At 40.8% G+C, this 25,850-nt stretch overlaps 1 protein-coding gene across 1 annotated transcript; it reads left to right on the forward strand.

Moving 5' to 3' along the window:
* Positions 1-640: 640 nt before the first annotated feature.
* Positions 641-25,844, forward strand: LOC138854556 (uncharacterized). Its single transcript, XM_070098506.1, has 2 exons — positions 641-17,175; positions 19,409-25,844. The coding sequence occupies exon 1, from the start codon at positions 16,065-16,067 to the stop codon at positions 17,166-17,168; it is 1,104 nt and encodes a 367-aa protein (XP_069954607.1). The 5' UTR covers positions 641-16,064; the 3' UTR covers positions 17,169-17,175; positions 19,409-25,844.
* The last annotated feature ends 6 nt before the right edge of the window (positions 25,845-25,850 follow it).

The following is a 25,850-nucleotide window of genomic DNA, read 5'->3' on the forward strand; positions in this document are numbered from 1 at the left end:
GGTTATCCAAAGGCAGGGTTATCCAAAGGCAGGGGTATCCAAAGGCAGGGGTATCCAAAGGCAGGGTTATCCAAAGGCAGGGTTATCCAAAGGCAGGGTTATCCAAAGGCAGGGGTATCCAAAGGCAGGGTTATCCAAAGGCAGGGGTATCCAAAGGCAGGGGTATCCAAAGGCAGGGTTATCCAAAGGCAGGGTTATCCAAAGGCAGGGTTATCCAAAGGCAGGGTTATCCAAAGGCAGGGTTATCCAAAGGCAGGGTTATCCAAAGGCAGGGTTATCCAAAGGCAGGGTTATCCAAAGGCAGGGTTATCCAAAGGCAGGGTTATCCAAAGGCAGGGTTATCCAAAGGCAGGGTTATCCAAAGGCAGGGTTATCCAAAGGCAGGGTTATCCAAAGGCAGGGTTATCCAAAGGCAGGGTTATCCAAAGGCAGGGTTATCCAAAGGCAGGGTTATCCAAAGGCAGGGTTATCCAAAGGCAGGGTTATCCAAAGGCAGGGTTATCCAAAGGCAGGGTTATCCAAAGGCAGGGTTATCCAAAGGCAGGGTTATCCAAAGGCAGGGTTATCCAAAGGCAGGGTTATCCAAAGGCAGGGGTATCCAAAGGCAGGGTTATCCAAAGGCAGGGGTATCCAAAGGCAGGGTTATCCAAAGGCAGGGTTATCCAAAGGCAGGGTTATCCAAAGGCAGGGTTATCCAAAGGCAGGGTTATCCAAAGGCAGGGTTATCCAAAGGCAGGGTTATCCAAAGGCAGGGTTATCCAAAGAAGAAAACACAGTCACCGTCATTCATTCTATCATTGTCTTTCCAGAATAATACTCGTATTTGTATAATATACCATAGTTATTTTTCATAAATTAGAAAGCTGCAAATTGTTATATGATCTTAGAGTAATGGCAATTTAAGATGTATTATATTTACAAAAACTATAAATTATTATATTTATATGAAATATAGTACTAACCCTATATAGATTACAGCATACCCTCTATTTAAGGCAATAATTGGGGAGGGAACGGGTGGCTAGTAATGTCACTTGTAGTGGATATAGAAAAGATTGTTTTGATGTAATTGTTATGATAACCATCAATTCTGCGACTAAAAGACTTTGTCCACTGTTTCCAAATCTATTGACCCAGCGGATTTTGTTCTTATTTCCGAAGTTCATTAAATGGAGGGTTTACTGTAATTTATTTCATTAAAATGACTAAGTAAACAAATATCTTGTAGTTCGAGGAAGCAATTTATATCCACACATTACTGTGTACTTCACTATAATATACAGTATTCATGCACCAGACTTAATAATATGAGACAAAATGTTTTACATGTATATCTGTGTATAGAAAACAGGATATATACACAGAGGTGTATTTCTCTCAGTGTATATATGCTGGGAGTTTACTTTAATCCTTATTTTAGGGATTAAATTATTCTTGTTTGGTGCTGCAAAAAAGGTTACATGCAGCCTTAATGACCTTCATGTAGTAGATGGGCTTTAAACCCAAATAGCCAGTTTGTAAGAAAAAATTATTTAAGTTCATATTGGACTGTGGTATGTATAATTTTTTTATATAAAGTGTTAACCCATTGAGGGGTGATAGAGCACCAGGAGTGGTGGCAGCTTCATCCTTTATCCACTAACCACAAAACAGACATGATACCTATAAAACTACAGAATGGGTGGGGTTTGAACCCATGGGAAGTGAGTACTAAAACTCACAGGTCAGTGTGTTAACCACTGGACCAGCTGACTCGAGTAAGATTTATTTAACTAGGTATATTTCTATACACCATAGGAAGGTGAACATGGGCCACTACTGTGGCCCATGTTAACCTTCCTATGTTAACCATGTTAACCAAATGCAGGTTTTCAAAGGTGAATCCCGCACCAGTATTGCTGTGTCATGGTCTAGCTCAAGTTCTTTCAAAGATGTCATCATGACTCCATTCAGAGATTTACTGTACTTGAAATTATGTTTTGATTTCATGAGACGTGCTACCTAACTGCACTAGTCCAACCATCCCAGCTATGCTACACTAGTATGTTATAATAAACAGAAACTAAGTTTACGGTAAACTGATGAAGCAAAATTATATTTTAAGCATTTAGTTATGATAATGTAATATATTGAATATTTCTTATTTTCTCACCTGTCTACAAAAATTTTTGTTGACAGTAAGCACTCTTATAAAGCTACTGTCTACAGTGTTTCATAAATATGAATGAAAAAGTTCATGCAAAATTAAATAGCACTTACTGTGAAGGTCTTTCCACATGACATTCAATTTTGATGTAAAGAACAAGTCGGACTGAAACATCATCGTAAGCTTCTATCTCCTATGTGCGGGTTATTTGTGAATTTTGATGTACTTTTTTAATAGGGCCACTGACAGCATGTGCCGCCCTGTGTATCTTCCACCACCCTAAACCTCTGCCAGCATCTCAATAACCACTTTACTTCTTTACATTCTCTATTATGTTTTATACAATATTTCATATTTATAAATTACATATATTGTTTCAGTGTGCCTAGTAGTGTGTTTAGTGGTGGTGGCCCACCACTATATGGCTTATGCTGTCAGTGGTCATGATAAACCCAACAACACCACCACCACCACCACCACCACCACCACCACCACCACCCCCACTAGTCACATATGTGATGACATATTCATTCTAGAGTTTATATCATGTTTCTGTTATTAATATTGTTTATTATGTCATATTAGATGAATTGCAAAGATAAATAAGCTGTAGAGTTGATATTAGCATCATATTTAAGTATTTTGTCCTGTCTCCTAACAAACTCTCCTCCCTCCATGTGTCAACAAGAGTCTTCAATAAAGGTAAAAGTGATGTTAAATGTTCATTTATCCATTTCATTAGTATTTTATGTTTATTTCTCATTGTTTTCTGTATGTAAAACTATAGTTTTCTTCAAAAAATATATTTTTTTGTTAATATTTTTGGGTGTCTGAAATGGATTAATTGTATTTACATTATTTCTTATGGGAAATATTATTTCGGTTTTTGCACTTTTTGGATTTAGAATGACCTTCTGGAACGAATTAAGTACAAAATCCAGGGTTCCACTGTATTATCATCATAAGTAAGTGCTAAACCCATAAGAGTCATACAGCATGATGGTGTGTGGTCCTAAAGGACTGGTGTTCGATGTCTGTGTGAGTAGGAACATTGCATGTTTCTGTATGCCTATAGCCTCTGTTCACCTAGCAGTAAGTAGATAGCTGGGTATTAATCAGGTTGCATCCTAGGGAAGAGGCCTGAAAGTCCCCAATGGATATAGAATAAAGTGCTTTTCTTGGGTTACCCTGGGTTAATAATCCAAAGAAAATTGTCTTATATGGTCTACATGTAATATCTTTATATGCACCCCATACTTATCCTGTGGGCGGTAGTCAAAGAATTACAGAGGTACATAATGGGTCAGGGACTAGACCCCAAGGTTCAGATAAAACACTTCATATCTAGTGACCATAACTGACTATGTTCCATTGTTCTCTTTTGTAAATTATTATTATAATAAACCAAGCACTGAACACATGAGGTTCATACAGCGCTGCAGGGTAGGATGTACTAAAAGGTATAATATGCCTGATCAGAGACCAGCGAGGTTGAAGAGTATAATAAAGGTAAAGTTAGGAAGGGCATTGAGGAGTGCTGAAGGAAGTGCAGTCATACCCCGCCCTACGTCATTAATTGGTTCCAGGAGCCGTGATGTAATCAAGTTTTTGATGTAAACCAGACGTAATGCCTAAAATGACAAACATTGTAAAACTAGTGTAAATAACTCTCTAAAGAATATAACTATCACTAACTATCATTAACTCATAAACGGTGTAAACGTATATATACATTCACTACCCCAGTGCCCCGAATATTTTGAAAAATAAAAAAAATAATTTTTTTTTATGGAAATAAAGAGCACATTTTTCTAAGTGTTATAGGATAAAAAAAAATTTAGGGTCAGTACTTACAGAGATATGAAGCCAAGAAGTTGGCACTTGGCGATCACCTGATGGCAACATGGAGTCCTGCCACTTGCAGAAGTGTTGCTGATATACCTTTTTTTTCTCTTTTTCGTTATTTTTTATAATTTTTATGTTCAGATAATTACAATTTATAGTAGTTCTTGCCATTTCATAACCAATCTTTGTTCTGACACTAATATTAAGCACTGAAATTGTACTGAAATTGTCACAAACACACTGACAGGTGGACATTTACACCTGCCTTGGTCATTTACTATTGTCTAGGAATATATACAAAGTATTTATAGGTCCCAGCAATGTTTTGGACACGTGGGAGTATATAAGAAGATGGAAGAAGGAAGAAGAAGGAGGAGGAGGAGGAAGGAGAAAGAAGAAGAAGGAGGAAGAAGAAGGAGGAAGAAGAAGGAGGAAGAAGAAAGTGGTAATAATAATGGTAGTAGTAGTGGTAGTTCTTCATCTTCCCTTGTAGCATGAAAAACAAGCCTCAGTCCACCACTGACAGTGAAGTGATAAGATGACATAACATTAGCTAATTGGTGACATTTGATGAGCATACACAAGGGTGCAGTGATAAGACTTGATAACATAAGATAAGAGAGGTGACATTTGATGAGCATCGGCTCTCCCTTTGTTTTCGCTGGTACACAAACATGTTTGTCTATTTGTCTGTCTGTCAAGCTCCCTGTCTATCTGTCTATCCATCTGGCTGTCTGTCTCAGAGAGAGCCACAAGACTGTGTCATCACGTTTATTCATACCTTCGAGCAGAGTATAGCACTTTGTCTGAATTTTTGGGGTTATCCTAGGTAATTTACATTATGTATACTTGTATTTATATGTACCTGTGAGACAGACAGATAGATAGAAAGAGATAGACAGAGACAGACAGAGACAGAGATAGACAGACAAACAAACGGAGATAGAGCCAGGCTGCCAGCAGCCATGCAGCTGGCCAGCCAGCTGCATGGCTGCTTTGAAAATTGAACGCTTTTTTCGAACCAACTTTGTCCCTATTATCGAACTTGCCCCTATTTTCGAACCGCTGGGTACCAGACCTGTCCGGCAGCTCCCTCTGTCCGCGTCCCCCCGCAGGTGCCGTGAGCCAGTCTGGTTTTGTTGATGCTTGAGTGAACACTAACCTGCGCTCTCATTCAAACATTTTATGATTATTTCATTGTGTTTAGTGGTTGTGGGACTGTGAAATAAGCTACCATGGGCCCAAAGAAACTTGCTAGTGGTACACCCCTGTGGTAAAGAAAGTGAGAAACACCATAGATGTGAAGAAGGAAATAATACAGAAGTATGAGAGTGGTGTGAGACTTGTTGAGCTTGCCAGGATGTATGGGACAAACAAGACACTAAGTTGACCTTAAGAGAGTTCTGGAGGAATCACTTCAATATCTACAGCTCCATAAACCTTATAGGTAAGGCTTGGGAGGGAGTGACTTCCAGGACTTTGAACTCTTCTTGGAGACAATTGTGGCCAGATTGTGTCCAAAAGAGGGATTTTGAAGGGTTTGAGGCTGACCCTGTCCCTGACCCAGCTGACCCTTTGCCTGTTGTGGACTCTATTGTGACATTGGGGAACACCCTGGGGCTGGAGGTGAGTGGCGAGGATGTGGAGGACCACAGGGAAGAGTTAACCACTGAAGAGCTGGAAGAGCTTCATCTGGAACAGCATCAGACCACAGCTGAGGACCTTGCTTCAGAGGAGGAGGAAGAGGGAGTGGATGAGGTGCCTTCTTCAAAGATTAAGGAGATTTGTGCCAAGTGGAATGATGTCCAAATATTTGTGCAGAAGTACCACCCTGAGCAAGCTGAAACAAGCCATCTTTGCAACAAGTTCAATGACAGAACCATGTCCCATTTTAGGGAAATCTTAAAGAGGCACCAGAAACAGAAGTCTGTGGATAGTTATTTTGTGAGACAGAGGTCCAGTGACTCTCAAGCTGGTCCTAGTGGCATTAACAGACAAAGAAGGAAAGTAACCCCAGAGAGGGCTTTGATACCTAATGTCCTCATGGAGGGGGGTTCTCCTTCCAAACACTAACCCCTACTCCCTCTCTCCTCCTCCCTATCTTCCAGATGCCATCACCAATCTTCAATAAAGGTAAGTAAAAATGTTATTTTATATATTTATTTATATTATTAATACATAATTGAACACTATATTTGTTGTGTGTATGTAAAACTGCAATTAATCTCTATAAAATGTATTTTTTTGTGAATATTTTTGGGTTTCTGGAATGGATTAATTGTATTTCCATTATTTCTTATGGGAAATATTGCTTCGCTTTTCAGACTTTTCAAATTTAGACCTAGCTCCTGGAACGGATTAAGTTCGATATTTGAGGTTCCACTGTAACCAGTTTCCCTGAATCCCTTCACTAAATATTACCCTGCTCACACTCCAACAGCTTGTCAGGTCCCAAATACCATTCATCTCCATTCACTCCTATCTAACACGCTCATGCACTCTTGCTGGAAGTACAAGCCCCTCGCCCACAAAACCTCCTTTATCCCCTCCCTCCAACCTTTTCGAGGACGACCCCTACCCCGCCTTCCTTCCCCTACAGATTTATACACTCTCCATGTCATTATACTTTGATCCATTCTCTCTAAATGACCAAACCACCTCAACACCCCCTCTTCAGCCCTCTGACTAATACTTTTATTAACTCCACACCTTCTAATTTCCATGCTCTGAATTTTCTGCATAATATTTGCACCAAACATTGCCCTTAGACAGGACATCTCCACTACCTCCAACCATCTCCTCGCTGCAGCATGTATGTATAAGGAAAAATACTTTACAATCAGAGTAAACAACACGCTTTTAGTCACATTTAACTTATCTTCCATCGTATCCATATTACACTTGGAATCACTAGCACTATTCTTTTTAGGACCCATGGCTAACACAGACACAGTAAAGGAATAATCACAAAAGTAACAGCAAAAAGCAAAACAAGGACACGATTGCAGCATGAGCAAAAATGCATGTGGCATCACCCTTGTCTTGAATGAGAACCAGCAGCAAAGCTGACACCATCATTTATTTACAGTTTTTCATGTAAATATTTTACTGTACATATATACATTTTTTATGGTTTTAATGTTTTTATTGTACATCCTCTCCTCACTTAGCGATGTACTTGTTTACCAAAGCCTCGGACTTACGACGGGCTCTCTGACCAATATTCATACCTCTATTCTGTTTATTTCAACATACAGTGGACCCTTGGTTATTGGCTGTTCTGGCTATTGGCCAACTCAGTTATCAGCCAGATTTTTGGCTCCTGGTTATCGGCTGTTATTTTGGTTATCGGCCGTATGGGACACATTGACTAGCCAGCCACCGTGGCTTGCGCGTCAGTCTAGTTGTGTCTCTGGGTGAGTGAGGAAGCTTGTGCTCATTCATCCAACAATTTCCATTAGTTTCGGAGGTTTTTCAATAAGTGCAACTGCAAAATAAGTTACCATGGCCCCAAAGAAAGTTCCTAGTAAAGTTCCTTTGGTAAAGAAAGTGAGAAACACCATGGAATTTAAGAAACAAGTTGTTGAAAAATATGCGAGTGGTCTTCGAGTGCTTCAGCTTGCCAGTATGTATGGGAAAAACAAATCAACAGTCACTTCTATCCTGGCAAAGAAACAACAAATCAAGCAAGCTGATGTGGCAAAAGGGGCAGATGTGCTAACCAAACAAAGGCCACCAATAATTGAAAATATGGAGAAGTTATTGTTGTTGTGGATCACCTAAAAACAATTAGTGGGAGAGAGTGTTGTGGAATCCATTATTTGTGAAAAGGCAAGGCAGTTGCCTTCTGATCTTGTAAAGAAAATGCCTGGAACACGTGCTGATGTTAGTGAATTTAGGGCTGGCAAAGGCTGGTTTGAGAGAGTTAAGAAGCATAGTGGCATACACACTGTGGTAAGGCATAGGGAGGCTGCAAGTTCTGACAGATGTGCAGCTGAAAAATTCGTACAAGCATTCCAGGGGTACGTAAAGGCTGAAAGATTCAAACCAACAAGTGTTCAGTTGTGATGAAACAGGCCTGTTTTGGAAGAAAATGCCAAAGAGGACCTACATTACTCAGGAGGAAAAGGCACTGCCAGGCCACAAGCCTGTGAAAGACAGGCTTACTCTTTTGTTCCATGCTAATGCTAGTAGGGATTTCAGAGTGAAGCCTTTACTGGTGTATCACTCTGAAAATCCCAGTGTGTTCAAGAAAAACAATGTTGTCAAGAATAGATTGTGTGTGACGTGGAAAGCTAGCAATAAGGCATGGGTCACAAGGCACATTTTCAAAGAGTGGGTCAATGAAGTGTTTGGCCCCATTGTGAAAAAATACCTCCTAGAAAATAAATTGCACTCAAGTGCCTCTTTGTACTGGACATTGCTCCTGCTCATCCTCCAGACTTCGAAGACCAATTGTTTAGGGATTACAGGTTTATAACAGTGAAGTTCTTGCCTCCTAACACTACTCCTCTCTTCCAGCCTATGGACCAGCAGGTCATTTCTAACTTCAAAAAACTCTGTACCAAAGCAGCGTTTCAAAGGTGCTTTGAAGTGACCTCGGACACAAATTTGACCCTAAGAAAATTAAGAGAGTTCTGGAGGAATCACTTCAATATCCTCCATTGCATAAGCCTTATAGGTAAGGCTTGGCAGGGAGTGACTTCCAGGATTGAACTCTGCTTGGAGAAAATTGTGGCCAGGTTGTGAAGGGTTTGAGGCTGACCCTGAGGACCCTCTGCCTGTTGTGGATTCAATTGTGGCATTGGGGAAGTCCATGGGGTTGGAAGATGACCACAGGGAAACGCTAACCACTGAAGAGCTGCAGGAGCTTCAACTCGAACAGCAACAGAGTGCAGCTGAGGAACTTGCTTCAGAGGAGGAAGTGAAGGAGGTGCCTTCTTCAGAGATTTGTGCAATGTGGACTAGGGTGCAAGCTTTTGTAGAGAAATACCACCCTGACCAAGCTGACACAAGCCATATCTGCAACATGTTCAGTAGCAAAACTTTGTCCCACTTCAGGAAATCTTAGAGATGCCAGAAACAGAGCACTCTTGACAGTTATTTTGTGCAACAGGTGTGCAGTGACTCTAAAGCTGGTCCTAGTGGCATTAAAATGCAAAGAAGGAAAGTAACCCCAGAGAGGGACTTGTTATCTGAGTCATAATGGACAGGGATTCCCCTTCCAAACAATAACCCCAACTTCCTCTCTCCTCCTCCCTATCTTCCATAAGTTAAGAAGAGTCATCAATAAAGGTATGTAATACTGACTTAATTGTTCATGTATTTATCTTAATTCATTAATTAATAAAGCATTATTTTCTGTGAATATTTTTGGGTGTCTGGAATGGATTAATTGTATTTACATTAATTCTTATGGGAAATATTTTTTCAGTTTTTGGCCATTTCGGTTATAGGCCGAGCTTCTGGAACAGATTGCAGTCGATAACTGAGGGTCCACCACTGTATAAATATACAAACATGTATAAATATACCAGAAATGGTGCAAAGGTGACATTAAAACAATATCAAAAATGGTTGACACAAACTCACACCATTACAGTATGCTCCTCACTTAGCGATGAATTCGTTTAATGATGCGGTCTTAGGAACAGAACTCTGTCATTATGTGAGGAGAGACTGTATTTAAAAATTTTTTTTAGCTTCTTTTATTGTTAATTTTTATGTGCTTTAAGTATTTTTAAAAAAAAAATGATTTATTTCGAGTCCTTTTATTGTGATGTAGGTGACGTTGCTGAGTGACACAGCGTCGGACGTAATGACATTCGCTAAACTGAAATTTACTGTAGAAAAGTGGGGCGCTGTATAACCCTTGTGGTTTAGCACTTCTTTCTGATTATAATATAATAATAATCTAGAAAACTGGCATAAAGGCAAATCTGACATAAGCTGATGTGACGTAAAGCAGGATATGACTGTATAATCAAAGTTGGTATAATACAGCTGTTGCTGACAAAAAGTCAAAGCGGGAGTCTGTGTCAAAGGTGGGAGTCAGAGAGAAGGAATTTATGAATTTTTTATGCTCCATGAGCTAACCTTAAATATGTTACATTGTTGCTTGTATTATCTGAATTATTCTTAATTATCACCTGGTGAAAGTGGAACATGTCCATCCACAGGTTACTTAGAATGATGTGTGTATACACTCAGTCCTCTGAGTATCATGACAATGCATCATGAATCGACTCTTGAAACTTCAAATTTGTGATATTCAAATACGGTATATGTATATAATGGGAAAAAAATTGTTACTCTGTATTGTACATGTGGCCTATGTTCACTTTTTCCAATTCTGATTATAAGGTACTTAGTTGAACACATTAAAACACAGTGGTACCTTGGGATATGAACAGCTCAAAACGCAAACAATTATGTAAGTGTTTTTGTAAGTGTATGCTTGGGGGTCGGAAACGGATTAATCTAATTTACATTATTCCTTATAGGAACAAATTTATTCAGTATCAGCACTCGAACAGCCTTCTGGAATGAATTAAATTCGTATCCCGAGGTACCACTGTACTGTACATCATCTATTTGTTACTGCTTACTGTATCCAAGTCTTATATGAATTTATGAATAAGAATATTTAAGATTTATTTTGATTTGTAAACACTACTTTTTCATATACAGGAGGGCCCCGCTTCTACAGCAGGTCAGGTTCCAGTCGACTGTAGGGCCTCGCTTATACAGCAGGTCAGGTTCTGGGCTACTGTAGGGCACCGCTTCTACAGCAGGTCAAGTTCTGGGCTACTGTAGGGCCTCGCTTATACAACAGGTCAGGTTCTGGGCTACTGTAGGGCCACACTTCTACAGCAGGTCAGGTTCCAGTCTACTGTAGGGCCTCGCTTATACAGCAGGTCAGGTTCTGGGCTACTGTAGGGCCCCGCTTCTACAGCAGGTCAAGTTCTGGGCTACTGTAGGGCCTCGCTTATACAACAGTTCAGGTTCTGGGCTACTGTAGGGCACCGCTTCTACAGCAGGTCAGGTTCCAGTCTACTGTAGGGCCTCGCTTATACAACAGGTCAGGTTCTGGGCTACTGTAGGGCCACACTTCTGCAGCAGGTCAGGTTCCAGTCTACTGTAGGTCCACACTTCTACAGCAGGTCAGGTTCCAGGCTACTGTAGGGCCCTGCTTCTACAGCATGTCAGTTTCCAGGCTTCTGTAGGGCCCTGCTTCAAAAGAAGGTCAGGTTCCAGGCTATTGTAGGGCCCCACTTCTACAGCAGTTCAGGTTCCAGGCTACTGTAGGGCCCTGCTTCTATAGCAGGTCAGGTTCTAGGCAACTGTAGGGCCCTGCTTCTACAGCAGGTCATGTTCTGGGCTACTGTAGGGCCCTGCTTCTACAGTGGGTTAGGTTCCAGTCTACTGTAAGGCCCCACTTCTACAACAGGTTAGGTTCCAGTCTACTGCAGGGCCTCACTTCTACAGTGGGTTAGGTTCCAGTCTACTGTACGACCCTGCTTCTACAGCAGGTCAGGTTCCGGGCTACTGTAGGGCCCTGCTTCTACAGCATATCAGTTTCCAGGCTTCTGTAGGGCCCTGCTTCAAAAGAAGGTCAGGTTCCAGGCTATTGTAGGGCCCCACTTCTACAGCAGGTCAGGTTCCAATCTACTGTAGGGCCCCACTTCTACAGCAGGTCAGATTCCAGTCTACTGTAGAGCCCTGCTTCTACAGCAGGTCAGTTTCCGGGCTACTGTAGGGCCCTGCTTCTATAGCAGGTCAGGTTCCAGGCTACTGTAGGTCCCTGCTTCTACAGCAGGTCACTTTCTGGGCTACTGTAGGGCCCTGCTTCTACAGCAGGTCAGTTTCTGGGCTACTGTAGGGCCCTGCTTCTACAGCAGGTCAGTTTCCAGGCTACTGTAGGGCCCTCTTTCTACAGCAGGTCAGGTTCCAGGCTACTGTAGGTCCCTGCTTCTACAGCAGGTCAGGTTCCAGGCTACTGTAGGTCCCTGCTTCTACAGCAGGTCAGGTTCCAGGCTACTGTAGGGGCCTGCTTCTACTGTAGGTTCCTGCTTCTACAGCAGGTCAGGTTCCAGGCTACTGTAGGTTCCTGCTTCTACAGCAAGTCAGGTTCCAGGCTACTGTAGGTTCCTGCTTCTACAGCAAGTCAGGTTCCTGGCTACTGTAGGTCCCTGCCTCTACAGCAGGTCAGGTTCCCGGCTACTGTAGGTCCCTGCTTCTACAGCAGGTCAGGTTCCAGGCTACTGTAGGTCCCTGCTTCTACAACAGGTCAGGTTCCAGGCTACTGTAGGGCCCTGCTTTTACTGTAGGTTCCTGCTTCTACAGCAGGTCAGGTTCCAGGCTACTGTAGGTCCCTGCTTCTACAACAGGTCAGGTTCCAGGCTACTGTAGGGCCCTGCTTTTACTGTAGGTTCCTGCTTCTACAGCAGGTCAGGTTCCAGGCTACTGTAGGTTCCTGCTTCTACAGCAGGTCAGGTTCCCAGCTACTGTAGGTCCCTACCTCTACAGCAGGTCAGGTTCCAGGCTACTGTAGGTCCCTGCTTCTACAGCAGGTCAGGTTCCAGGCTACTGTAGGTTCCTGCTTCTTCAGCAGGTCAGTTTCCAGGCTACTGTAGGTCCCTGCTTCTACAGCAGGTCAGGTTCCAGGCTACTGTAGGTTCCTGCTTCTTCAGCAGGTCAGGTTCTTGGCTGCTGCTGTAAAGCAAAAAATCACTGTAAAGTGAAAAATAGCCTTTTTTTTCACTTTCAAAGGGATATAAAAGCCTGATAACATGTTTACACTATCATATACAGTGGCACCCCGAGGTTCGTACAGCTCCCAACTCGAACAATAATGTAAGTGTATTATTGTAAGTGTATTTTTGGGGGTCTGAAATGGACTAATCTAATTTGCATTATTCCTTATGGGAATGAATTTGTTCGGTAATGGCACTCGAACAGCCGTCTGGAATGAATTTTTGCCAAAACTCGGTGTACCACTGTATTAGGTACGCAATAGTGCTAGGATTTAAAAAGGCATATGCAGTACACGCATTACTTACCTTAAATTTTTTTCATCCTTAGCCTATAGTGAGTGGTGAATATATTTATTGTAGTAAGTCTGAATAAATGAAGAATGAGTATAATTGAAAACTGCTGTATTAGTGAGACACTGTAAAGCAAAGCACTGTAAAGTGGGGTTTGCCTGTAATGTACTTGGAGTTACTTATTCCTACTGTCAGTTCATTAAGGAAAGGGCTCATCCTTGTGTGACTCTCTGATCACAATTTTTCATGAAGATATCTTTCTCTAATTGCAATCTCCATTTTTTTCTTTTCAGATAAAAACATTATTATAACAATTTGAATTTTATTTCTCATTTATTTTATAGTTTCTGTGGTAGTGTCTCATGTAACCCTTTTTTGGAGACTTTCTCTGAAATCTAAATACAGGTGCTATAAATGCAATCTGCCCTTTTTTCAAATTTCTCAACTTTCTAAATGTAAATGTTATTCACACATTTTACTGCTCACTCCATGTTTTCTGGATTCTGAACTGAAATGCTGTTGGTTTATACATAGAACTTTAATAATTCTAGTTGTTAAAACCATTAAGTTTAAGTTATCTTTATCTTGCATATTGCATTGCTGACTGTCTCCTCAGACACAAGTCAATGGGAATGAGCTACACTGGTTTGCTTTCTTGGTTTATCCTTGATTACTAACCTGGTTTATTAGTCCTTCACCAGGCATGATCTCGGCAAGCCTGACAATATCCATCACTTTTCACTGACACAAAGTAAATCCTCGTCAGAATGCTTCAACTCATCCTGACACAGGTTCTGTTATACTGCATTCTTGGTAATCTCCATGATCTTCCAACTCTGGAAGGAGGAAAGTTATTTGTGATGCTGAAGGACTTCCAAAACTCCTGTGGTGTTGGAAGGGAGAAACAGAATGATAATTTGATAATTATTATAATCATAGCCAAGCACTAAACCCATAAGAGTCATATAGCGGTTAGATAAGAGTTCAGTATAGCGGGATAATTTTTGAAGAGAATAACTGGATTCACCGGCAGATTCCTTATATTGCAGTAGAGGGCGGTTATGTTCACGGGGAAGTATTAAACCTGTAGGGTGTCACACAGCACATGGGAAATGAGGGGTAATGAGTGGTTTGAGGAAGGGAAGGATAGCTCAGATTATTTTTATCAAGAGTCCTTCAACATGAAGGCAGCTTCTCTTCTTTGAAGAGTGGCAGGGATGATATAATTCATCTATCAGTCCTCAGACACCTACAGGCAGGCCGTGCTTATACATCAGGTAAGTAACTTTATTCAGGTAAACACAAATACAGTTCTTTCTTTCAACACACCGGCCGTATCCCACTGAGGCGGGGTGACCCAAAAGGAAAAACGAAAGTTTCTCCTTTTACATTTAGTAATATATATACGAGAAGAGGTTACTAGCCCCTTGCTCCCGGCATTTTAGTCGCCTCTTACAACATGCATGGCTTACGGAGGAAGAATTCTGTTCCACTTCCCCATGGAGGTAAGAGGAAATAAACAAGAATAAGAACTAGAAAGAAACTAGAAGAAAACCCAGAGGGGTGTGTATATATATGTATATGTTTGTACATGTATGTGTAGTGTGACCTAAGTGTAAGTAGAAGTAGCAAGACATACCTGAAATCTTGCATGTTTATGAGACAGAAAAAAGGACACTAGCAATCCTACCATCATGTAAAACAATTACAGGCTTCCGTTTTACACTCACTTGGCAGGACGGTAGTACCTCCCTGGGCGGTTGCTGTCTACCAACCTACTACCTAGGATAAATACAGTTACATAGATTATAATTATCACACATAGCAGCATGTGTAGAGAACCTGGGATAACATAGAAAGGTCAGACAAAGTGACTTATTTCCATTGGTGTCCTTTTAATGCCTTATTATTATACTATAAAGGAGATATACGTACTAGGAATAAGGTAAAATGAGTTATTTATATTAACGTGTGTTAGCTAAAAAAAAAAAAAAATCATTCTCCTCCCTTTCTGTCACCACATTCATTAGGCACCTTTTGGCTCTCTTCTTGAACTACAGCTTTGCATGACCCTTGTCAGTTTAGCACTTTCTTTGATTATAATAATAATCTTCTTGAACTGGTTCATTCTGTGACTGGCTTTGACATGTGCATCCAGTCTGTTCCATTCCTTTATTGCTGTACAATAAAAGGTGTTTGAAGCTTGGCCACTGACAGTGGGTACTACAAAGTTGTGCTCTCTCCCCCGTGGCACAGGTTGGCTATCACTAATCCAGCAATCAGTAATCCAGTTCCATCAGTAATCCGGCACTAATTTCGGCTAGCACAATTTCAAATTCCAGGGTTGCCACACTAACGTGCTGCTGCTGTTTGGTGGGGCTACTTGCTGCATAAGTCATTCCAATTTCTTTTTCTCCATTTATTGTTATAACCTGCTTCTCATTTTGTAAAGCACATACACCATCCATTGTCCATAAAAGATAAAGTGGCTTTGAAGCCACTGTCGGTCACCATGATATCAGCTCACTCAGATAAGTTGTGACTGGTAAATTTGGGCCTACATATGAGAGAATAGGTCTGTGTGGTAAGTGTGCACTATATAAAAAAAATTTTGCAGCACACAGTGCCTGAGAAAAAATTGCGACTGTGTTTATAGTGGAAACGCGACTTGGTGGTGTATTTTCGTATGGTTTGTATAGTTGCATTCTTGGTTTTTTGCTCTCATTTGATAGAAAATGCCATGCCCATATGACAACAGGAAAATGCAAACTCCCTTCCTGTAAGCTTTTTCACCCTGAAATGTGTACCTCTTCAGTACAGGAAAGACTGTGCTATAACTTAAATTGCCAGGCACACCATCTAAAGGGTACAAAAAGATACAAAACATCCAGGCCATGGGAAAATCTGGGTAGCCACAGCCACTCAAGAGGGAGAGGTTTTTTAGTGCCAGGAAGGAAAAAAAACTGGCAGGAAATGGCAGAAATTGTACACCAAATCCAGTCATTCCTGGAGTGCAACCACAGTTGATGGCCTCCACTCCAAACCAACAGATACAGATACTAATGCTGGAAAAAAAATCCCCCCCCAGTACCAACAATACCACCAATCCGATGACATTCTTCTTTGCAAATATACAGGGTCTAAAGCCAGCAACAAACAACAAAATACCTTTCATCCGTGGACTGCTTGCAGAGGCAAAGGCAATGTTCGCGGCTTTCACTGAGACCCACATAAAGGATCACTTGGACAACGAAATATGGATCCCAGGTTACAACCTATACAGATGTGACAGAGTGAACAGGCAAAAGGGGGGGGTTGGCCTGTACATTGAAGAGTCACTTGTTTGCACAGAACTGCTAAATGCCTCAAATGATGTAGTGGAAGTTTTAGCAGTAAAGGTCGAGAACCAAAACCTAGTCATTGTGGTAGTCTACAAGCCTCCGGATGCAACATCCCAGCAATTCCAGGAACAGCTGTTAAAAATTGACCACTGTCTGGAAAATCTTCCAGCTCGTGCACCCAACATCTTGCTCCTGGGATATTTCAACTTAAGGCACTTAAAACGGAGGAATATAGCAAATAATATTGTTGCAGTAATAACACCAGGAGGCAGCTCGGATGAAAACTCACACTCACACGAGCTTTTAAATCTCTGCACAAAATTCAATTTAAACCAGCAAATAATAGAGCCTACTAGACTGGAGAATACACTAGACCTCATCTTCACTAACAATGATGATCTGATAAGAAATGTCACCATATCAAATACAATATACTCAAATCACAACATAATTGAGGTTCAGACATGTATGCGTGGAGCCCCAGACCGACATAATGAGACTAGTCACGAGGGAGCATTCACCAAATTCAACTTCAATAAAAAAACAAAGTGGGACCAAGTAAGCCTCCCAGCACACATAAGGGGGATTACCAACAGACCCCTGGCAGTCTTCAAGCTGGCACTGGACAAGCACCTAAAGTCAGTTCCTGATCAGCCAGGCTGTGGCTCGTACGTTGGTTTGCGTGCAGCCAGCAGCAACAGCCTGGTTGATCAGGCTCTGATCCACCAGGAGGCCTGGTCACAGACCGGGCCGCGGGGGGCATTGACCCCCGGAACTCTCTCCAGGTAAACTCCAGGTAAACCAAGTCCTAACCGATATAAGCTGGGAAGATATACTAAGCAACACAGACCCCAACTTATACCTAGAACAGATTAACTTGGTGGCACTCGATGTATGCACAAGGCTTATTCCTCTAAGAAAAAGGAGTAGATGTAAAATAGAAAGAGACAGGCGCTCCCTTTACAGGCGACGGAAAAGAATAACAGAGCGGCTAAAAGAGGTCAATATATCTGAAATGTGTAGGGAGACACTGGTCAGAGAAATAGCAAGCATCGAACTTAAGCTAAAGGAATCTTATAGGAGTCAGGAATCGCGGGAAGAACTAAAAGCCATAAATGAAATCGAAAGAAACCCAAAGTATTTCTTCTCCTATGCCAAATCAAAGTCGAGAACAACGTCCAGTATTGGGCCCCTACTTAAACAAGATGGGTCCTACACAGATGACAGCAAGGAAATGAGTGAGCTACTCAAGTCCCAATATGACTCAGTTTTTAGCAAGCCGCTAACCAGACTGAGAGTCGAAGATCAAAATGAATTTTTTATGAGAAAGCCACAAAATTTGGTTAACACAAGCCTATCCAATGTTATCCTGATGCCAAATGACTTCAAACAGGCGATAAATGACATGCCCATGCACTCTGCCCCTGGGCCAGATTCATGGAACTCCGTGTTCATCAAGAACTGCAAGAAGCCCCTATCACGAGCCTTTTCCATCCTATGGAGAGGGAGCATGGACACGGGGGTCGTACCACAGTTACTAAAAACAACAGACATAGCCCCACTCCACAAAGGGGGCAGTAAAGCAACAGCAAAGAACTCCAGACCGATAGCACTAACATCCCATATCATAAAAATCTTTGAAAGGGTCCTAAGAAGCAAGATCACCACCCATCTAGAAACCCATCAGTTACACAACCCAGGGCAACATGGGTTTAGAACAGGTCGCTCCTGTCTGTCTCAACTATTGGATCACTACGACAAGGTCCTAAATGCACTAGAAGATAAAAAGAATGCAGATGTAATATATACAGACTTTGCAAAAGCCTTCGACAAGTGTGACTATGGCGTAATAGCGCACAAAATGCGTGCTAAAGGAATAACAGGAAAAGTCGGTCGATGGATCTATAATTTCCTCACTAACAGAACACAGAGAGTAGTCGTCAACAGAGTAAAGTCCGAGGCAGCTACGGTGAAAAGCTCTGTTCCACAAGGCACAGTACTCGCTCCCATCTTGTTCCTCATCCTCATATCCGACATAGACAAGGATGTCAGCCACAGCACCGTGTCTTCCTTTGCAGATGACACCTGAATCTGCATGACAGTGTCTTCCATTGCAGACACTGCAAGGCTCCAGGCGGACATCAACCAAATCTTTCAGTGGGCTGCGGAAAACAATATGAAGTTCAACGATGAGAAATTTCAATTACTCAGATATGGTAAACATGAGGAAATTAAATCTTCATCAGAGTACAAAACAAATTCTGGCCACAAAATAGAGCGAAACACCGACGTCAAAGACCTGGGAGTGATTATGTCGGAGGATCTCACCTTCAAGGACCATAACATTGTATCAATCGCATCTGCTAGAAAAATGACAGGATGGATAATGAGAACCTTCAAAACTAGGGAGGCCAAGCCCATGATGACACTCTTCAGGTCACTTGTTCTATCTAGGCTGGAATATTGCTGCACACTAACAGCACCTTTCAAGGCAGGTGAAATTGCCGACCTAGAAAATGTACAGAGAACTTTCACGGCGCGCATAACGGAGATAAAACACCTCAATTACTGGGAGCGCTTGAGGTTCCTAAACCTGTATTCCCTGGAATGCAGGAGGGAGAGATACATGATTATATACACCTGGAAAATCCTAGAGGGACTAGTACCGAACTTGCACACGAAAATCACTCACTACGAAAGCAAAAGACTTGGCAGACGATGCACCATCCCCCCAATGAAAAGCAGGGGTGTCACTAGCACGTTAAGAGACCATACAATAAGTGTCAGGGGCCCGAGACTGTTCAACTGCCTCCCAGCACACATAAGGGGGATTACCAACAGATCCCTGGCAGTCTTCAAGCTGGCACTGGACAAGCACCTAAAGTCAGTTCCTGATCAGCCGGGCTGTGGCTCGTACGTTGGTTTGCGTGCAGCCAGCAGCAACAGCCTGGTTGATCAGGCTCTGATCCACCAGGAGGCCTGGTCACAGACCGGGCCGCGGGGGCGTTGACCCCCGGAACTCTCTCCAGGTAAACAGGAAAGTACCTTAAAATGGAGCTCAAAGTAGTGGAAATGTTCGATTTTCAAGAGTAAATAAATGACGTCACCAACCAATACATGTCTAACTGGACATTCTAATATGCAGTCATGAATGGGTTGACATTATTTATACAATTATTAAAATAATGCAATAGTTTGCATAATAATAATTCAAAATGGAAAGCAAGCATAATATAAAAGGCACCTTGAGATTTGACTAATGAACAGAGAAAATGTTATTTTAGTGCTGGAAATGTCAGCATTATTTATTCTGGACCCTATTTTGATATTGGCATCTTTTGAAATTTGTGTGAAATTGGCCAAATTACCGATTTCTGACCACTTTATTGAGTAGTTAAAATAGGTAAATGGGCAGTTTCTTGTACTCAATTGACAGAATAGAAGGAATACTAGCAAAATAGCTATGAGTTTGGTAGACTGAAACAATGGAATGGGCCAAAAATAGGGCATAAAATGGGTGAAATTGCCAATGTGTAAATATTGCCGTTGGGTTCAGTGTATTCTAACCTAATCACTCTGTAATCAGGCAAAGTCAATAATCCAGCACCCTACAGGTCCCAATGATGCTGAATTAGTGATAGCCAACCTGTACCATGATTGCTTTGGTTCCCAGTCTTGACAAAATTGGCAGCAAGATATTCTGGACACTGAGCAATTTTATAAACTTGATGTAACTTCAGTTGTTTTACTCTGTCTTCAACATTCAGCATATCCAACTGCTGTAATTCATCCTGGCCTACATGTTCTCTTGGACCCAGCCCCAGGATGAATCTTACCATTTTGTTCTGGGTGATTTGCAGTCTATCTTTCATTTTTTTTGGTCAAAGCAGAGTACCATGAAGAACAAGCATAGTCCATATGACACTGTATAAAGGCTAGACATAGGGTCCTGCGAGCCTCAGTAGGTAGACATTGTGCTTGTCTGTAGAGGAACTTCAGTCTGGCATTCACTTTCTGTACTACACTGTTCCCTATCAGTTCTGACATGCATGGGTCGAAGGGGATTCCCAGATATTTTACTGAGGAAACTGAAGTGATGGGCTCCCCATTACACTGGACATTAAAATTATTTACCCTTCTCAGTTATATTTTGTGCCAAAGAGTATGACTTCCATTTTCCCGAGGTATAATGATAGTTTGTTGTTTATGAACCATTTGCTGCAGGACTCCAGTTCCAGTGTTATTACATTAGCTATATCTTGTGGGTTTTCACCTGACACTAACAGGGCACTGTCATCCACATACAGTAGGAGTTTGCACTTAACACTGATGGGCTACTGGCTGCTGCTGTAAAGCAAAAATCACTGTGAAGTGATATACAGCCTTTTTTTCACTTTCAAATGCATATAAAAGCCTGATAACATGTTAACAATATCATATATTTAGTGAGCAATAGAGGTAGGCCTAAAAAATGCATATACAGTGGACCCCCGCATAACGATCACCTCCGAATGCGACCAATTATGTAAGTGTATTTATGTAAGTGCGTTTGTACGTGTATGTTTGGGGGTCTGAAATGGACTAATCTACTTCACAATATTCCTTATGGGAACAAATTCGGTCAGTACTGGCACCTGAACATACTTCTGGAGTGAAAAAATATCGTTAACCGGGGTCCACTGTATGTACACATATTACTTACCTTAAAATATTTTCATCCTTAGCTCATAGTGAGTGGTGAATATATTTATTGTAGGAAGTTTGAATAAATGAAGAATGGTTACAGTTGAAGAGCGCTGCATTAGTGAAACATCCTAAAGTGAGGCCCGCCTGTATCTTGTGCATAGATTAACACACACTATATTTTGCTGCTTCCAGAAGTAACAGAGTTGAAAGTGAGAGTGAAACATTCCTTGAATGTTTTCCTGGCTAGACGAATTTAAAACTTGCAAACTAAACATACAAGTTAGTTCAGAAATTTTGGTCCTTCCTGGATGATTATTATTCTCTGGTGATAACAGTCCAGGAGATGGACCAGAATGCTGTTTAAAATTACATTTCATACTTGTGAAATATTGTGAAATGTGACATCCTAGGGTGATGTAGAATAAGTGCAGATAAGCAGAGTCACTTTCAGTAGTCTTTCTAATTCACACTCAAGACTTGTTTAGGCTTATTATGCCTTTATGACTCTCCTTATAAATAGTTGAAAGTATTCGAAATGAACAATCACAAAAAGACATACAGTATTATAAAAATGTTACATAATTTTATTAATAAAAGGCTCAATAAAGTAATTTGTCTGAGTAGCAACATGCCATTAAGAAATTTAAAAAATATATATATTTTCCCACTAGTTTTGTGCTTTTTACAATGTTAGTAGTAGTACTCAGGGATTTGTTGGTGATACTAGTGGATTTTATTCACACTTACAATGTCTGCGATACTCAGATATTTAAATCTGCAATAATGCTGGGATTGGGTTTATTTTGTTGGCAGAGAAATAGATGTATATCTCACTATTCCTTGACTTAATATAGACCTTATTTTTTTTTATTAACCAAATGTATTAAATGTAATGAGTAAATGGGAAGATGTTTATTAGTTTTTTGAACAATGTAATAAAACTTTATATGATTGATATAAATATATATTACTGTAAATATATCAGAATGGGATGTGTGGGAACCCATGGCAAGCGAGTCTTAAAACTCACCTGCCGGGGGTTAGGGTCCCACCCGTTCTATGATTCGTTTGTAATCTTTTTATGATCTTGCGAGTTATGTTACTGTAGATGCTTCTATTCTCTAGGTTAACTATTTGTGTGTACGAGGAAGCTCCTATATAGTGGAATTTTTGTCTTTTCAAATGAAAAAGTCCATCCAAAATTAAATGGTGAATACTATAACAACTTCACCATGTGCTATTTAATTTTGGATATAGTAGAAAAAATTGAACTATATAGATGTTTTACAAAAGCTTTTTGTATATTAAAAGATTGTTTATATGGGAGTACTTAAACAGTTGAATGAGAGTAAATGATTTACTGTAAGAGAATTTCTCTCTTGTTTTGCTTAAGAAAATAAATTCCAGACTGGAATTCCTCCAAAGTTTGATTTACAGACAGCAGCTTCATGTAAGACACACTACTGAACCTTTCACACTGCACTCAAGAAATCTTTTAAAAAGTTTTATGAAAGAGCCTCACTTATACAGCAGGTTAGCTTCTGGATTACTGCTGTAAATTGACAGCTGCTGTAAAGTGAAACATAGCTTTTTTTCACTTTTAGTGCATATAAAAGCCTGATAATAGATAACATGTTTACACTATCATATATTAAGTGAGCAGTAAAGCTAGGCCTAAAAAAAACATTATTACACACATTACTTACCTTAAAATATTTTTGTCCTTAACTTACAGTGAGTGAATATACTTAATGTAGGAAGTCTGAATAAATGAAGAATGGGCATAATTGAAAACTGCAGCATTAGTAAAACACTGTAAAGTGAAGCACTGTAAAGTGAGGCCCTCCTCTATCTTGTCAAATGAAATTGGCAACATTTCAATGGAAGAAATTCCATATGGTTCCATTTCCCAGGTGCTGTAGTGAGGTAGCTAACTTTGAGCTCAGGATGAGGGTGACTCCAGGTCCTTGGATCAAAACTCTTCTAGCATTAAGGATCTTATGATCAAAGCATTACTTAAACATGGATAAAAATTACGTTTTCCTACTGATAAATATGCACAATAAATATTCATAAATTATTTTAGATAATTTACAATAAAATTAATGATTGGCCATTTACTGGGTATATTAAAAAAAAAATGTTATTTTACATTGCCTCTGCTGCATGCTAAATTGCAACTGTACATTATTCAGCTACAAAGTGAGTTAGACTTTAAAAATGTGAGATATTTCTCAGGCTGTTAATAAAATATGTGCTTTTATGGTAGAGTTTGTCAATTAGTGATCTTCCTTATGCAGATGTTTATTTTGACAAATTACATGGTTGTACAGAGGAATATAATAGTTGGGTGTACATGCCAAAAGCCCCTTTATATGCAGAGCATTTTGGGCAAACTTAAAATTAACTTAAGATTAGTAAGGCAATAATACATAGTTCATATGGTCATTAGACGAGTTACAGTAAGTACAGGAGAATTGTATATTCTATCAGGTAATGCTACATGGCTTTCGTAAGTCTAGTAGACTTATTACACTATTAAATTAGTTAATAAAGATTACATTATTACAATATAACAATTTAAAACAATTTACAATATGATGTACAGTGGACCCCCGCCTTACGGTATTAATCCGTTCCTGAGAGCTCATCGTAAGCCGAAATTATCGTAAGGCGAATTAATTTTCCCTATAAGAAATAATGGAAATCAAATTAATCCGTTCCTGACACCCCAAAGTATGAAAAAAAAAAATTTTTACCACATGAAATATTAATTTTAATACACACAAACTGAAGAAGACATGCACAATTGCTACTCTACTAAGAATAGAATACATGACACTTACCTTTATTGAAGATCTGGTGATGACTGATGGGATGGGAGGGGAGAGTGTGAAGTTGTTATTGATTAGAAGGGGAATCCCCTTCCATTAGGACTTGAGGTAGCCAGTCCTTTCCCGGGGTAACTTCCCTTCTTCTTTTAATGCCACTAGAACCAGCTTGAGAGTCACTGGACCTCTGTTGCACAACAAATCTGTCCATAGAGCTCTGTACCTCCTGTTACTTTAAGACTTTCCTAAAATGGGCCATAACATTGTCATTGTACAGGTTGCCAACACGGCTTGCAGTAGCTGTGCCAGGGTGATTTTCATTCGCAAAGGTTTGCAGTTCAACTACATTTGCACACATTTCCTTAATCTTTGAAGTATGCAACTTCCTCAATTTCTCTCTCCCCTCCTCTGAAGCAGTTTCCTCAGGTCTGGCATCTTGCAGTTCATCAGTGGTTAGTTCTTCATTGTCCTCCTCCACCAACTCTTCCACATCCTCCCCACTAACCTCCAACCCCAAGGACTTCCCCAATGCAACATTGGATTCCACAACTGGCATATGCTTCTCAGGGTTAGCCTCAAACCCTTCAAAATCCCTTTCTTCTACACATTCTGGCCACAGTTTCTTCCAAGCATAATTCAAGCTCCTCTTAGTCACTCCCAAGCCTTACCTATAAGGTTTACACAACTGAGGATACTAAAGTGATCTTTCCAAAACTCTCTTAGAGTCAACTGAGTGTCTGAGGTCACTTCAAAGCACTTTTGAAACATAGCTTTTGTGTACAGTTTTTTGAAGTTTGAAATGACCTGCTGGTCCATGGGCTGCAGGAGAGGAGTTGTATTAGGAGGCAAAAACTTGACCTTAATGAAGCTCATGTACCCAGAAAGTCGCTCTGCCATGTCTGAAGGATGACCAGGAACATTGTATAATACCAGGAGGCACTTAAGGTCCAATTTATTTTCCATTAGGTAATTTTTCACAGTTGGGGCAAATGCATGGTGAAACCAGTCATAGAAAAAGTCCCTAGTGACCCATGCCTTACTGTTTGCCCTCCACATCACACACAAATTAGCCTTGAGGACATCGTTTTGCCTGAACACTCTGGGAGTTTCAGAGTGATACACCAATAAAAGCTTCACTTTGCAATCACCACTAGTATTGGCACACATCATAAGAGTAAGCCTGTCTTTCATAGGCTTATGTCCTGGGAGTGCATTTTCCTCCTAAGTAATGTAGGTCCTGCTTGGCAATTTCTTCCAAAACAGGCCTATTAGTTTAATATCTTTATTATGCACCCCATACCCATCCTGTGGGCGGTAGTCAAAAAATTACAAAGGTACATAATGGGTACAGGGACTGGACCCCAAAGTTATGATAGCTGAACTAGTTACAAAGGTAATGAACTCCAGGTAGATCTGGTCACAATCATGGCAAGTTACAAAGGTAATGAATCAGCCTCACTCCTATACATGGTTGTAGTTGTGTGTATTGGGAAAAATGACAAGCTCATCCCCATATTCAGGTGTAGCCATAGGTATCAGTAGTGGCAGATCAGTAGTTCCACATGTGCTAGCAGGGGTGGCTAGCTCCTCCACAGCTGGTGTGTGTGATGGCATTCTGGTATCACCAGAATCCTTTGCAGTGAGGTGGGGTTCTTGCACACTGCAGAGGTTCAGTCTCAGATCTGGTTGTGGTAGACTGGATGGCCTCATCCTCAGTTACCATTAAAGGACTGTTATCAGGTTTACATCGAAGGCTGTTTGGGTTCTGACTGCAGTCCTTGTGGGAAACTGTAACCCCAACTTCTTTCCAGTTAATACACTTAAATTTTTGGCAGTCAAGGTCTACTGTGCATTCTCTAGTGGAATGTTTCCCAGCACACTTACCACACCAAGAATGTAGTATTCCACAGTCTACTGCAACCTGGCCATAGTGCTGGCATTTGTAACACCTACG

The sequence above is a fragment of the Cherax quadricarinatus genome, chromosome 62 (assembly GCF_038502225.1).
Source record: "Cherax quadricarinatus isolate ZL_2023a chromosome 62, ASM3850222v1, whole genome shotgun sequence".
Classification (NCBI taxonomy): Eukaryota; Metazoa; Arthropoda; class Malacostraca; order Decapoda; family Parastacidae; genus Cherax; species Cherax quadricarinatus.